The sequence below is a fragment of the Spodoptera frugiperda genome, chromosome 7 (assembly GCF_023101765.2).
Source record: "Spodoptera frugiperda isolate SF20-4 chromosome 7, AGI-APGP_CSIRO_Sfru_2.0, whole genome shotgun sequence".
In the NCBI taxonomy this organism is placed as follows: Eukaryota; Metazoa; Arthropoda; class Insecta; order Lepidoptera; family Noctuidae; genus Spodoptera; species Spodoptera frugiperda.
Window position 1 is genome coordinate 3024896 of NC_064218.1, and position 17253 is coordinate 3042148.

At 35.1% G+C, this 17253-nt stretch overlaps 2 protein-coding genes across 2 annotated transcripts in view; one reads left to right on the plus strand and one right to left on the minus strand.

Moving 5' to 3' along the window:
• Positions 1-5596, minus strand: part of LOC118265935 (uncharacterized) — a 38088-nt gene extending 32492 nt beyond the window's left edge. The window contains exons 1-2 of the mRNA XM_035579228.2: positions 5200-5596; positions 3404-3860 (exon numbers count right to left, since the gene is read on the minus strand). Coding sequence (XP_035435121.1) covers positions 3404-3531 — 128 coding nt within the window. The 5' untranslated portion in view covers positions 3532-3860; positions 5200-5596. The remainder of the gene's footprint in view (positions 1-3403; positions 3861-5199) is intronic.
• LOC118265933 (probable beta-hexosaminidase fdl) overlaps positions 1-17253 on the plus strand; it is a 95249-nt gene that overhangs the window by 64125 nt on the left and 13871 nt on the right. The gene's annotated exons all lie outside the window — the stretch shown is intronic.

Sequence of the window (17253 nt, forward strand, 5' to 3'; positions counted from 1 at the left end):
ATCCTATTGTTTATGGCTTAAAACTAATACTTCAACAACGTTTATACGTTGCATTAAGTACGGATTTTTCTGAATTATTTCATTAACATTTGTGATACGGTTCCGCAGAGACGTTAGAAACAATAAACCACTTTTCTTACACAAAACAATTTCATGGTCATCAAAAAAACAGTGTTTTCATGTCTATATCTACTGTAGATCCTGGCTTACAGGAGTTGCAGCATTTCAATTAATCCTAAAAAAGGGACTTTTAAAAGGTCAATTGTCCGTCAGTCTGTCTGTCAATTAAGCTAGGTTTATTCTAATCCCAAACATACCAATCTTGATCTTATTCTAATCAAATAACACTAATACGCGAGCTATTTGCGATCAATACTATATTTTTATAAACTCTAAAATAACTTCAGTTTACGTCTTCAGTTGTGACGTCTGTATTCCTAAACTGGGTCGCAATTGGGTCAAGAGATAAAATTGGTATCCATACTTTTTGGACCAACATGAGGTGAGCGTTGACTGAACGATCGAAGCCTTTGTAAATTAAGGGACTTATTAAAAACCAATTAACTCCTCTCATTCCAAATTAATTAATGATAATGAGGATTTATTTGGTCCTTTTTTTATAATAACTATCGTGAAAAACCACGGTATACTCACGTAAATTAATGGAGAAATGCTCTACTAGATTCCAGTCACAGAGGGACTCTTAATCATGAGCAGCGTGCGCGGACGCGGCGATGTCGTATGATAGTGGACTGTATACTACTATTTTTGAAAGAAGAAGAAGAAAAGAGAACAAAGAGAGTTTTAATTCTCTGATTCCAGATCTCGGATTATTTACTATTTCTAGTCTTTTTTTTTTCTTTATTAATATGTGTTTCGGCATTTCTGCTCAATTTTCATTGCCTTCAAGGTCAATGTAATACAATGTGATAGGGGTGGGACTTCTAACCCGTTAAGGCTGAGTACTACATCTAATTTTATCGACAAAAAAAATAATATGGCGGGTTGAACCCCTAATTGAAAATATTGAAAAATAGTGTATTTTTCGGTAAAAATAATTCACAAATGATTTTTTTCTCACCAAAACATTATCAAACATATAAAAAAAGTAATGAATTAGTTAGCCAAGGTTATTAGCTACCGTTTGTCGTTTTTTTTTTGTTTCTACGACGCATACAACCTTTGATATCAAAAAAAGTAAAAAAAATATTAAAATAGCCATAACTTTTAGGGGGAGGGGATTCGACCACTTCGACCCCCGACTTTTGTCGATAAAATTAGGTGTAGAACTCAGCCTTAACGGGTTAGAAGTCTCGCCCCTATCACATTGTATAAAAATGTCGTCCCGGTTGTACATCCGTTCCTATACCAATAGCGCTTGGTATTCCTAAATGCATAGGTATGAGGTATCACACGTCCAATTAATTCTCCTGTCGGTTATCGAACTGAAACTAAGTTAGAGGTAATCCCTTTGGCGACACATCTTAAGTGATACTTAGGATTGGATAACTGTTCATAATACTACTTGAATGTAAACTGTGTTATGTGAAGTTAGTTCAAATTAACACGGTCGGTTCTTGTGATAATCTGATCGAGAAATTAATTACCAAGCCCGATTATGATAATACGAATTTAACTTAGTCTGTAATTGTGCTGTGTGATACTTTTGCTGCATTTAGTAAATGTTATTGTTTCAGTTTAAATCATAAGACAAAATTCTTCTACTTCTCTCACGTTATCCTCTATTTTATTGTGAAGACTCTCCTCATAAGACCTCAGTTTCGGCATTTCTTCTCAAGTGGTTATAGAAATGCCGGTAATAGCTATTTAACAATTGAAAAAGTGTAACTTTTGCTATTGAAATAAATATTATTTATCATTTAATATTTAAGAAATAAAGTAACTTTTACATTGCTTTTCCAATTTATTATATTTTTTTGTAAAACAAAAAAATATCCCTTTAACCAAATGTTAGAGACAACTGAACGATAAATAATACAGTAAGTGCTCCAGCATAATCAGTATCCCTGAAATGAATCATGAAAAGTCCACTTAAGCCGAAAAAATCTCTCTTTGTATGAAAGTATAATTACAAAGGTCGTGCTGCCACCTGGTGCGTAACATCAAAATGATACAGAATTATCCCCACTTACCCTTTCGCCTGAGCCTCCCCATAAATCCCGAATTGCACTTTATAATGCTCACTCAACTTGAATAATGATTTCATAAATAATATCATATTTTGGTCACACACCACAAAAAAAGGTTATATTGAAAGGACCCCAAACTGTAAAAAGCCAAACTCAAAACTGAAACATATACGTTTTTCACTAGGTTAGCATACATATTAACTTTATATCTATACATACATGTCTTCTTCGTCATCTTTACTTGTCTTATTTAGTGTGACGTAGCACTTAAACTAACATCGTACTTGCACTGTTAGGTGTCACTTATAGATTGGTAATATTGAAAACTAAAATGTCACATGTTAGCTTAGCTTTTTTTAAAGGGGGAAAATCATTCAATGTCTTCTCCCGCCTTGAGCGACTTGTTTCAAACTCTTACTGACTAAAAACCACCCCGTTCCTACTTCTGCTCTTTGAGCCGGAGTCCCGGTAAACCCGCTAGGTAGTCCGCAGCTCCGGGTTGGGCATCAGAACTATTGGGCCCCCATCTCTAATGATTCTTTGAAACGCACGCACATATCTTGGCCTAGGGTTTCCTTAAAATTTAGGAAAAGTCGGTGCATTAGGCATTATTGTTCTATTTTCATCACGCAAAGAAAAAAATATGGCTGAAAATATGTATACAAATCAACTTACATAGGTACGTTTATAAAAGGCGTATAAAAGTTCTGTAGTAATGAACATCGGGGTTCCACACTTCCACCCAACTTCCAGTTCAACCATCAAAGTTTAAAAGGTGTCCGGCCATTATAGGCGATTGAAATATGGTGGTAAGGTCTTGTTATCACCATAAACCATTTACGACGTACTTTTAACCCTGACTTTACTACTCATATACAGGTTATAGTTTAAAATAACGGTTCAATTATGAACCTTACGTCCATGAGTTGAGGATTTATTTATATAACAGGATTTTGTTCCACCCTTTTCGTCTACAGTCTGATATTAGACCGGTTTATTATCTCCACGCTATGAACGTGTGATGATAACACATTTTGACAACGTTCATTAGTGTAGTTTGTTCTGTATATTTCGTCATATGTTCTGTTCATGTACTAGCTTTTTGCACACGGTTTTGCTTGTGGTTGTTACTAAAATTTTCACTTCAACCATGATCAAGAATCACCCTATCCAACCACGTAAATTGCATACAAATGTGTCAAGTACTTTTGAAGGTTATTGCAAACAGACTTTTGATATATAAAGAAACCCACCTGACGAAGAATATATTGATATTGTACGAGGAGGTCTCAGTCTGCAGTACGTCTGGTTGCGTGTGGTTGTAGTAGTGTCGTGCGTGGGACACGGCCGCCACCGCGGCTAGTCGCTGCGAGCTGCCCATGGCCCAGCCGAGCGGGCTGCGCTGCGCCCCAGCTGACCCGGCGCCCGCCACCAGACACAAGCACCAGCGAGCCACCACCCCACCACGCGGCGCCGCCTGCGCGACTGCCGCCACTAAGCCACCACTTTCTTCACCAACTAACACTACAGTAACCCTCTAATCCAAACTCTGTTATACAGCTTTCACCATATTTTTACTATCACAATTATTTCTATTCGAAGCTCTGTTACAAGCTTTTCACCATATTTTATTGTCAATGAACACTGACTCAATGATTCACGATTATATTATCATCTGTCCATCGTGTAACACAAACGGCTGTGGCTCATCTGAAACAATTAAAGACTTTTCATGTACTGTATCAACACACAAACTAATATACTAATAGTTCAGTCAACAGAAGTTATAACTCATTGGTAAATGTTTGAAAAGTTCCGATGCAATTTCATTGATGGAAAATTTACGTGAAGACTTCTTCTTTTACGTTTCAATTTGAAATTGGTTTACTCTTTAAGAATAGTACTTTACATATTCTATGTTTATGCTGCACTGAAGTGTGTTTAGTGAAGAAGAGTTCTGTGTTAATTATTATTTGTTTTCCGAAATATATTTCCGTGCTACGAAACTATTATCGTCTACGAACGACGCGCTACGCGGCGTAGTACTCGTAGCAGTTAACACATGTGCTACGACAAACATTTCATTACGCTTGTTTACTATTTAAATATTAATATAGCTTGTAATAAGTTAAATAGGGATTAAAACTATTTTTTGTAATGTATCACGCCACTAAACAAGACAATATCTGTTGGACGCAATTCTTATTGTTTTCTTTTAACTCCTAAGTTAAGAATAGTATTGAATAATGAATCTTTTAAAAAACTATACCCTTCACGGAAGTCGGATAAAGAGTCATAAAATTCTTGTTGAAACTGAACGCTTTTCAGCTCATTTTCAAGTTAACAGAGTGAGACGAAATGCTAAAAGTCTTATGAGTCGTATACTTGCTAGTAAAAATAAGCATGAAAGCATGAAAGCTTCTGGACTGATTCACTTAGCTTTATACTTTCTTTTAACTTAATATTTTTACTTTAAAACTATGCTAAGTTAATGTCTATTTGTAGGTATTCTATTAACATGCTAACCAAGTGACTTAAGTTTTCCATCAACAGTTTTGTATCCGGAGTCAAAGTCTTAGTTTGAAACAGTTATAAACTTTTTACTTTCTACAACGCTAAGTATTTATTTCATAGTAAGCGCAGTGTTAAGAATTAAATTGTTTCTTTATGTCTATTTGTATGTTTAGTGTTGCATTTAAAATTATTTTATTGTAGAGAGAAAACACTGGACGTTGCTTTAGTATTAAAGTCAACTTTGCAGATTTATGATGCAGAATTTTAAGTAATTCTGTCTCATATTTTTATGTAAGAAAGAGTTTTATTACAGAGAGAATCAAAGGATTTTATCTAATAGATAATTTTATTGTTTGGTTTTTGCGAATTTAATCCTATTTACGTTTAATATTTAAAACGCACTTACAAAGTTAAAACAATTCAATTAAAACGATAAAACAGTGCGACAATCTTAAGTTAAGTTACAACTTTAACCAACTTCCACCAACCAACAGTAAAATTGCACTTTAAGTCACCATAATTACCCACAACTTACCTTAAACTTAACAATTAAGTGCACAATACGGGTTTATTTATCAATATCACTAAAGTTTAGTTCACAATAATTAAATTTGTCCGCGGTAAACATCGATCGCGTGTTAAGTTTGTGTCGGGAAGGCGACACGACGCGAGCCCCCGGCGTCCGAACGTGCAATGAAGGGAGGTTCTACCACCCGCCCCGAACCCAACATTGGCCACACACACCAACATTTGATGTGGCTATGTTGGCTCGTTGGCTTGGCTGTAAACTTCCCCAACTGTTATTATCGGTTTTCCAACTACATCTGTGTATGTTTGCAGTGGAAATAGCGGGTTCGGTGATGTACCACGTCGATTTTGGTGTGCTGCTTACATATGTGTGATATTTTAAGTTTAGTGTGTAATCGATTTTTGTTTCGTGTGAAGTCTTCTCTTAGGTAGATTTGTTTATTATGTTCTCTATAATATAAATCTAACCTCCAGCCATATTGTATTAACCCCTGGTATACCCTTGAACGTAGATCTACGCAAGACGTATGCATTTTTATCGTATAATTTTATACTGACAGTCAAGAGGTTAAAAATATAATAATATTTTACTTTACATAAGAAATATTACATGCGGTGCATATTATAAAACACAATAAGTCCATGACCGCATCTCGTCCGATAACGATAACACTAGATTGATTAGTAAATACACTCGCAAGTACATTGTAAACATATAAACGTGTAAAATCAAGAAACATTCCAAATGCCAATTAAGACCAACATTGGATCCAATATTAATGACATTAGCGGCCCAATATTGGATCTTTCCCGTCACTCCCTCGGCCGTGGTCGTCCCGTCACGCCGCCAACAGGTCCGTACATTTCATTTATTGTAATTTGTCACGCAAACTTATACCTTATTACAATGCCTTACAATTTCGAAGGTCACTAGATGACATTTTATTTTTGTTTCTTTTATCTTTCGTATCTTTTATGTTCATCGTTTGTTTCCTATTTAAGGTAAGCGTCCACAGGCCCGCATCGTACGCATCGCATGCATCGTACGCATTCCGTATGACGTCATCGGCACGCATCGCATGTAAGCATTGCCGATGATGCGATCCGTACGATGCGGATTAGTGAACGCAGTTGTATGAGTTTCTATACTAGACAAACTAAAATCCGTTGCGTGCGATGCATACGATGCGGGCCTGTGGACGCTTAGCTTTAATATCTGTTTGTAAAGTAGTAGTTTTGCGGTTGATAGCTGCATTTATGCGTATATGTTGCTGTTTTGATTTCTCTACATACATGCATGAACGTTCGCTTCTAAAAGTCTGAACTACAAATATAGAGCACCATCTACTACGATCATTATACAGGGTGACTTTGAATTCGACGTATTCCTCTCGGGAGGCGATAATACAACTAATTTCCTACAAAAATAGCCCTGAGGTCCTTGGGCGGAAAGTGGATAGTTTCTGAGATATTCAACATTTTTGGTTTTGGTAAAAATATCCCGAATGGATTACAAAAACATCAATAAATAAAAAAATACTGGTTGGATTTTAGTTATTTTAGTTTTAATCAGTTGCCAATACATCAGTTATCATTTATAAATACTAATAATGGCAGAAATATCATTCGTTTTAAAATAGCAAGTAATTTCCTATGAAATTTTGTTTTGTTTCACTAATTTGGTCAATAGATAACTGGATTTATTTCGAAAAAAATATATGACACTAAGCGTACAAACTGTTAGAAAAACTTCCTTGGTTTATTAGCAACCCAGAAACGTAAAATTATTTACAATATTCCCAAAAACAAATGAATTAATTGATGATAAGTAGAGTGTAAAGAGAAAAGCGCAATTGCAAAAAAATATTAATTTGCAAAATTTTGTTCAAAATCATCTTCCCTACAATGAATACATGCCCGAACACACTTCCTTATCCCTATGACGTTCACTCTTGGGCTGAATATGCGTTTTATTTCGTCACTATGTTTTGGAGAAGAATTTCGATGCTCGGCCAATTCCCTCTGCATAAACAAGGGACTTCATGTAAAAATCAACCAGCTTTAGATTTTGGACATCGCGCTTGCCATGTAGTTGGATCCCCATGCCAATATAACGCCAGGGAACCAAGGTATCCAACCATTGCCTCACAGTAGTTCGATACTGCGCTGGATAAACTATCACAATATCCATTATTAGCCACAAAAAGTCAACAAAATCCGAAAAAAGTAAACCATCGTTAGCGCATCGCGGTTTTAATTCGAATGTTTGCAGGGGTATCATAAATAATTATTTGATTGGACCCTACTTTACATCCAACAATATAAATGGTGAGAATTATGAAAAAAAAATAAGGAATGTGCTAGGGTCATTGTTTTAAATTTGAATTTAGAAATAAGATGAATGAACTTATTCTACTTATTGAATTAATTTATTAATTTGATTGACGAATTTATTCCAGATGACGATTGTCAAGTGCATTATCGATCTATTGTGCGGCAATGGTCGAAAACATTGATTCTCAGGCATTGGATTAGTAGGGCGGTCCAACTACATGGCATGTACCTACAATGACCAGAACCTAACGCCGGTTGATTTTTACATGAATTCTCTTGTTTATACGGAAGGAATTGGCCGTGTATCGTAATTCTTCTCCGAAACATATTTGAAGATAATTACGAAATAAAACGCATATTTAGCCCAAGAGTGAACGTCATAGGGATAAGGAAGTGTGTTCGGGCATGTATTCGTCGTAGGGAAGATGATTTTGAACAAAATTTTGCAAATTAATATGTTTTTGAAATTGCGCTTTTCTCTTTACACTCTACTTATCATCAATTAATTCATTTGTTTTTGGGAATATTGTAAATAATTATACGTTTTTGGTTTGCTTATAAACCAAGGAAGTTTTTCTAACAGTTTGTACGCTTAGTGTCATATATTTTTTTCGAAATAAATCCAGTTATCTATTGACCAAATTAGTGAAACAAAACAAAATTTCATAGGAAATTACTTGCTATTTTAAAACGAATGATATTTCTGCCATTATTAGTATTTATAAATGATAACTGATGTATTGGCAACTGATTAAAACTAAAATAACTAAAATCCAACCAGTATTTTTTTATTTATTGATGTTTTTGTAATCCATTCGGGATATTTTTACCAAAACCAAAAATGTTGAATATCTCAGAAACTATCCACTTTCCGCCCAAGGACCTCAGGGCTATTTTTGTAGGAAATTACTTGTATTATCACCTCCCGAGAGGAATACGTCGAATTCAAAGTCACCCTGTATATTTCTTTAACTTCCATCTCATTTATACATGCATAATTGCATACTCATGTAAGTAAGTACGCACACCGGTTAGGAGTAGATCTCTTTGTTAAATATATATTTAGTACAAATAAATACTTAAAAAACCTTAAAATAATCCAATTAACTTTTGACAGAAAATTAATAAAGAAAAGAATAAGTTTCGTATCTCACGGAATGCTACTCATGAATATGAGCCTCTAACATGGCTTGAAACTAGTCAAGTCCCTCTTCAAACAGTTACGTGAGTAAGCTGATAATGTAATAATTAATTCAGTATGTCTCACAGAAGTTATAAAAATAAAAAAGTAAAAAGTTGGAACGTGTATTTAATTTAACTGGACAAGTTAATAAACATGAAACTATACGGTTACGCGAGCATGTCAAACGATTCTATTGATTTTTATGAAAATTATGTAGAACTGAAGCGACCATACGTTTCATGTATCTATGGTGTCTTTAATCTGCTACTATTAGTAGTATTATTGATTTTCCATCAACTTTTATTGGAACACCATGTTTTTATGTACATGTTTTAGTGTCATGAACTAATATGAAACTAGTTTGTTTCCTGACTAATTTTCGGTCGACAGATAGTAGATCTTAACCAGGTTTTATTGTATGTCAACGTTTTACATGAAACAACTGCCTTCTACCTTCCGTGACTCACTGGGGATATCTATTGCTAAAGCTTTCAATACATTCTTGGCTCTTGTAAACAACTTGGTTGGTTTATTGAAGCCGGCCAATCATGTGTGCGTGAACTGAGGGACCACACCGGGAATTCGCGAAATAAAAGTTCTAGGATTTAGTAGTAGACCTAAAACAATTGTAGAACGAATCTGGGAATTTGTAAACAAATATATTAAAAACTACGACCCATAAAGTGTGGTCCCTCAGTTCTCAAAGACGATCAGCCAGATCTCGGAAAGTATGTTATAAAAGAAGGTTTTGTGAATACAGACATTTAGTACATAATTTGTAAAGATATCTATTAAATAACAGACCACAAAGCATTAAAGATAAAAAAAGTATAGCAACTGAACTGTGGTCCCTCAGTCCACATAACAAAGATAAATATTTTATTGAATTTTACTTAATAAAACCGTTATTATTCTACATAGAGTTTTAGTAAAAGTCTTAAAACATTATGTAAAAAGAAATGGATCTTAAATATCGAAGCATTTCGAAGGTAGCAATGTTTAAAAGTGGTCCTAGCACTAAATTAACCGTACAACCTTGTTTTCGTTTCATCTAAATAATGATATATTAAATAAAGAATAATAGTACTGTCTACACTTTGTTTGATTTTGTGGTCACACTGATCTACCTATTTTCATAGGATTAAAAAATTAATATTTTCTCAGCTTAGAGGTAAGAAATACAAAATTTTATATACCTATTATTTAGTAGAAAACTATTACTAAATGTTAAGTACACTAGACTTTCTGATATTCCTCTCGTCTAGCAGCTAGCAGTGTCTATATGTCAGTGGAGGAGAGGATTGAGGGACCACTTTTAAACATTGTTACCTTCGAAATGCTTCGATATTTAAGATCCATTTCTTTTTACATAATGTTTTATGACTTTTACTAAAACTCTATGTAGAATAATAACGGTTTTATTCAGTAATATTCAATAAAATATTTATCTTTGTTATGTGGACTGAGGGACCACAGTTCAGTTGCTATACTTTTTTATCTTTAATGCTTTGTGGTCTGTTATTTAATAGATATCTTTACAAATTATGTACTAAATGTCTGTATTCACAAAACCTTTTATAACATACTTTCCGAGATCTGGCTGATCGTCTTTGAGAACTGAGGGACCACACTTTATGGGTCGTAGTTTTTAATATATTTGTTTACAAATTCCCAGATTCGTTCTACAATTGTTTTAGGTCTACTACTAAATCCTAGAACTTTCATTTGGCGAATTCCCGGTGTGGTCCCTCAGTTCACCCACACATGGCCAATCAAAGCGCCGAACACGCTCTCGTTTCGATTAGGTACTTTAAACGTAAAGCAAACTCGTACTAAGGGTACAGATTCTATGCCTCACTAGCATCTTAATGGCAAATCATCAGTGACAACCCTAATTTCTTATTTTATATTGAAATTAAATCTTCACCGTCTTTCAACTATTACAAAAAATTTACAAAATCGAATTAAAATAAAATTAAGAAACACAGACGATACCTACAAATTATATTATTGTATGTAGAAGTATTTTATATATTATTGTATGTATTTTATATCACATTAAACGCCGTGGTGGTCACCAGTGACCGAATTTAAACGGAGGATTTGCCTTCAACAGTTTTCTATTGGCAGTCAAAGACTTAAACAAACAGCAACAACAAAATCAAATAACTTTACTATACTATGCATCTTCTTTTATAATAAAAGACTCTGTCCTCTACCTTACTTTCATAGATATACAACCTTAAAATATTGACAGATTGACGTATGTACGAGTGTATGTGCCTGAAAATGTTCACGTAACTCATTTTGCGGGAGGCAACACTTCTCGTTTTACTAGGGGACCATGAGTCTCCAGGGATGCAACGAAACCTTAGATCGACGCAACTGAAATAATAACCAGACCCTCCATATGTTATTTTCTAGACTAGTCTAAATAAAATACGTCCGTATCGGATACAAAACACTATTTATTTAGAAGAGTTACGATAGACATTTCTCGTTCAATTCTTCTGCATACAAATCTATGCTTTGCCCAGTACAATCTATACTAATATTATAAAGCTGAAGAGTTTGTTTGTTTGTTTGAACGCGCTAATCTCTGGAACTACAGGTTCGAATTGAATAATTCTTTTTGTGTTGGATAGTGCATTTATCGAGGAAGGCTATAGGCTATAAAACATCACGCTATGATCAATAGGAGCCGAGCAGAGCGGGTGAAACCGCGCGGAAGTAGCTAGTATTCTATATATATATATATTTTTTTATATTACGTACAGTGATTATATAATACTAGCAAACCAGGCGAACTGCGTTTCGCCATCATTGATTTTTCCTGTTTTCTTTTTTTTCTCTTGAATTTTTCCTAATTTTTGCTATATACCTCACGGAGCTCGAGACCTTTCCAACAAATGCAAAACCGTGGAAATCGGTTCGTGCATTCTGGAGTTATAGCGTCAGGAAGGAAAACCTGACTTATTTTTATATAATAGAAGATAAACATACAAATATTAATATCATAAAACCGTGTGTAAGTAATGCATCATTAGAAGGGTTGTATGTGGTAATAACGTACGTTTGTCCGTCTGTCTGTACTCATCTTTTGTGCCTTAATGAATGTGTGGGTTTCACGTTTCAATTAACATAAAGCTGACCGACCCCGCGAGCCAACATCAGTCTCTGAATAAATAGGGTACAAGCGTACAACCTATCTATATGTTTTGTTTATTTAGTAGGTACATACATACATAAAACTCAAACTAAAACTCGAATCATTTATTGCATTCATGTGTAGATCTAGGTACATAGATATTACATTAGCACATTCGTTTCAACATGAAACCCGGTTAGGGTACGGCAACATACATAATGATACAATAAGTATCAAGTCAGTTGGTATTATAGCTTAACACAAATGTGAAATAACCTCACGCCTACCCCCATGGGGGTAGGCAGAGACAATCGAACGCTTTTGCTTTCAACAGTCATCAGTCTTTTCGTGCATGCTCATCAGTTAATTTGGCCCTTTTTTAATATAAGACGTTTATATTATATAATTGATATTTACTGTGTTGAAATAATATGTTATTGCTATTTTTAAATGAATGTGTCTTACGTTGTCTGCATTTATTTGTCTGATATGTATGGTAATAGAAGGTGTTTTTGTGTCAAATTGCTAGTCTGGTGTGTATGGTAATAAACGGCGCTTGCATTACATAAAACATAGATGTATTTCCTAATTACAGTAGTTTAAAAATCGTAGTACCCAATCCCAGTCACATTTTTAATCAAAATCACCAAATCAACTTGAAATCGACTACAATCCTTAGTTACCTCAACCGATCAAAGAAAGAGAAATCAATGAGAAAGAGTAAATTTATGAAATATACGGTAACTTCATACTCGATTCTTTCATACAAGTTCTTATGACACTTGGGAACAATGATTGTCTATTTGTCAACACCGTACCATTGTATCTAAATTCCGACTAAACTCATCTATATGACGTCATCTGTCATGGCGTATACTCCCGCCCTTTCGTACGCCTAACTTGCAAGTACAGAAGGTACATGATATAAGACTGAAGACTCTAGAATTGAAAGTTACAACGGGATATTTACCATGTTTTTCTGTTTATAATAAACTGTTTATCTCTTCTGTTTATCCGTGATCATGGCGCTTGCAACAGTGCCGAAATATCGGAAACTCATAAATAATAAAAAACATGGTAAATATCCCTTTTTAAGTTTCAATTCTAGAAGGTGTTAGATACGACGATGTTTAAGTTGCTTTTCCTCCAGTGATGTGCTATGCTACGTTGCTGTGGATAAGTTTTACTTCCACCAATCATATTCATTGTACATACAGCTTAGCACTGGTGGACACAACTAAGCTATGTTTTTATTTGGAAAGATGCGTGCTTTGGCTGCATGCTATGGTTGTGTGCTATGGATGGCTTTCCTATAAAATCAATACATAAACAACAATTTGTTTATCACACAAAGAGTTACTCCGTGCGGGAATCCAACCCGCTATACGTTACGCGACAGCCGGTTGTCAAGCCACTGAGCCAACCGTGTAGTTATCAATATCTTCTTTCTAACATGACACGATAGAATGGTTTTCCTTTTTTCTTTCACAGTACAACTAAAGTTATTAATTTCTGATATCACACCATAGTTATACTTTGTGAACCTTCTAACCTAGTCTGTACATTGTCGTAAGGTCGGTCGCACCCTTATAATGTTTTATGTAACGGCACGGGGAACACAAAGGCTTGCTAGTGTTGATGTGGCCACATAAATCTTATATTACCCACACGATCGACGCTGTGATAATGTAATGACAGGTTTAAAACCGGTGTTACCTAGATTAAGCCGCCATTTTATCTACTGTAACGTTTGAAACTATACTTTTATTATTAAGTTCTGAACATCCCTTTTGAAAGGATCTAGAATTCAAGTTTTTTTTTTATATGCTGTTTGTTATTATGAGCCCCGATCTATGCTCGAAATCAGTCAATGAGTCGAGTAACCTGGAATCGGTTACGTGAGTGAACTAATCATCATCATCAGCCTCTTATAGTCCACTGCTGGACATAGGCCTCTCCAACGGCACGCCACTAAGCTCGATCTTCAGCTCTACGCATCCAACCACTACCTTGCGGATATCGTCACTCCACCTAGCTGGAGGGCGCCCTACACTACGCTTGCTTGAGTGAACTATATTATCTAACTCAAAATATAACAACATATTTTTCAAAGTTTTCCTTCATTATTATGTGAGATTGATTAGTCAAATGTTGGGTAAAGGTAGTCCAAGACTGAACTACAATCCGGAGTTGCGGACTACCTAGCGGGTTTACCGGGACTCCGGCTCAAAAAGCAGGAGAAAGAACGGTGTGGTTTTTAGTCAGTAAGAGTCTGACACTCCCTCTCGCCTCGCCCAAGGCGGGAGAAGCCACTGGATGATTTTACCCTCTCAAAAAAAAAGACAGAACTACAATTAACATATACTATTGTATATTCAAATCAGATAATTATGTGTACTAATAAGATCACAAATATAACATAATATAGTAGGTTTGAATGTATAAGAGCATAACATGTACGGTTTATATAATGCATGTCAACGACACGACGACGACACGCGTGCGTCACGCGAGCCAATTTGCGGGTCTGTGCAGGGCTGTCAAACCGTATGACACAATACGACATACACGTCACTAGCGAGTAGTAGCTTCGTATTCAAATCTGTAGTGAAACGTAGTAAGACGACGACATAACCGATAAAATCTTCGTAAAACAGAATTATGTTAGTTTTACCGCTCATAACTCAAGAATGGCTGGACAAAATATGATTCGTTTTCGTTTGTCTTCCCCATAATGATTTAATTTTACACACTGAACAGATATTTTGACATGTTTTTTTTTTTTGTTATGACTGAATACTGAACTGATTGACATTTTGTAACACCTTTTATATAACTGTATTCATTAGCAAATAAATCCTTTGATTCCTTTCAGTTTTGTGATTTTACTTATTAAGCAGATAAGTAGTTTTAATACTCTCTTTACCTCCGAAACATATCTCAATACAAACAAAAAATGCGTAATGATACAACCCTTTACATCTTCATTTAGTTCCACTCCGATACTATGTAGCATAGATGTCGCCGCTGCAGTTTTAAGTCCTCCATCCTTGTACACATCACTCATAATTTACTTATTGATCTGGTGCTTGTATTAAACGTAATTGCAGATCAGACATGGGTAATGATGATTGACTTACAACAACCCTGTTACTCGTATATATTACACATTCAGGAGTTCGTCACAGATCTTACATGACTTATCGTTTACTATCTGTGTACTTTGAACGAGCACCTAATAAGCTCAAATGTATTCTCTCATGATTTCAATTATGATGGTAGTTGTTCTATTCAGATAGATGTGTTGAGTATTGTGTCTTGGTCTCGCTCTGATTGGTTGGTTTATTCGAGTGGACCAATCAGAGCGCCGCACGATTACATTAAACTTTAAGCAAACTCGTACTAAGGATGCTGGTTGGTATAGATAGCTTAAGCTGCTCTGATAGGGTAAGCGTTTAGATTTGTGTATATTAACTTCTTTTACATATACGATTTATTAAACTAGACACATTATTTGGTTAATGCGTATTTTCGTTAGAACAGTTTCCCTAAATATTCAATTTGACGTCATAACCAAATTGTACTAATTATTTTCATCATACATAGACGTCATGATACATGAACGTCACACCGTTTAAATGTAGGACAGGCATTATGCTGAAACACTGCCTTTACACCAGTCCCATGTACTAGGAGTTGAGCATATTGCCACACACCGGACACTTCTAAGCTACAATAACAATACAATACATTTTTAGTTTTCATTCCGCTTGTATGTAGATGTATTTTCAGCATGCGGTGTGCAGTACCACCCTCCTGCAATTAAATGCTCACGCAGCAGAATTGCAACACAAAAACACACGACACGCTACTAGCCTACTTCATAACACACATAATTTCACTTCACGGTTATTAATCGATTTCCCAAAATAACAATCATATACGCCTTATTATACATATTATATTTTACAATCAAACGAAATATAATGATGTGCCGTATAAAGCGACTCTTTGTCCCATTACACAAAGATTTTCCTAAGCTTCAAAGCTGTGTAAGGCCTAAAATAACTTACAAATGCCGGAAGCGCCGTAATAGGGCCCCTAACGAGGCGATATCATATAAAAAGGGATGGGAGTATGAGAACATACGTCATAGAGACGTACACAACTGAATAACCCTCTAGAATTGTGAGGAGGGAATTTAGATAAAGAGGAACTAAAGTTGTGGAGGACCAACTTTATGAAATCGACATTTGTAATGGTTTTGAGTTAATAGTGTAGGTCTAGGCACTTATGTTCCAAAATTGCTGACATAGATCCTACTAATATTATAAATGCAAAAGTTAGTAAGTATGGATTTTTGTTACTCTTTCACGTCTAAACGGCTGAAGGGATCGGGATGAAATTTGGAACAGGGGTAGATTATGGTCTGGAATAACACATAGGCTAGGCATAGGCTTTTTATCTCACGGGAACGCAGGAGAAGCCGCTGGCAGAAGCTAATGTACTAGCTTCTGCCAGCGGCTTACTATATAACCGGGAATTTTATCGAAAAAATATGTTTGCTAAAATTGTCTCATTTAGACAGATTTTTCATTCACTTCCTACCACTAAACATACTTAATTGACTTCTAGTTTGCACTGGTTCACTAGTTTATTATTATGCAGTCTTTTTTATACACACGATAAGGTGTGACGTAGAATAGTTAATAAACTAATGGCACTTGATCGATTTCATTGAATTATAAAAGAGCTGGCGATGAAGCCAGTTGGGCCACGTTGCTGTTGTGATGACGTCTGCGCCCGATGCCGAGGCTACACGCGATTGGAGGAAAATAACCGGTCTATACATATAGGCCTATATTTTCTGGTATTTATTGTTTTTCAGTATGTATAACAAAATATCAATTCAGGTACAGTTGATACAGTTGTATCAATATCATTTACACTGTATTATTTTCGATATATATGTAGGTATTAAATATACCTACTTACACATAAATAGATATTAATAAACGCCAAAAAAATTAACAGATTTTCACAATTTTTGCTTCTTTTATTTTTTGCTATCTGATCCGGTACACTTCGGACCGTCTCAAACATTTTGTTTCTCACCTTTTAAATCTTCTCTGGACTTCCAAAAATAATTCATTTGATTTTTAAGCTTATTTATAAAAAAAATATTAGTTAAGGTAATACGAGTAGTTAACTTCTGAATCGCAAATTATAGTATTGTTTAAATCTTTTCTATTAAAAGTCGAATAATGGTGAGCATTGTGAGATATGTCATTTACATTTATAATACTATTTCACGTCCGATCAACAACCTTATGCATTACGTCTTGCACTTTAGACTTAACGCATTAGAACTATAATATTAAATAGCAATCACTTCA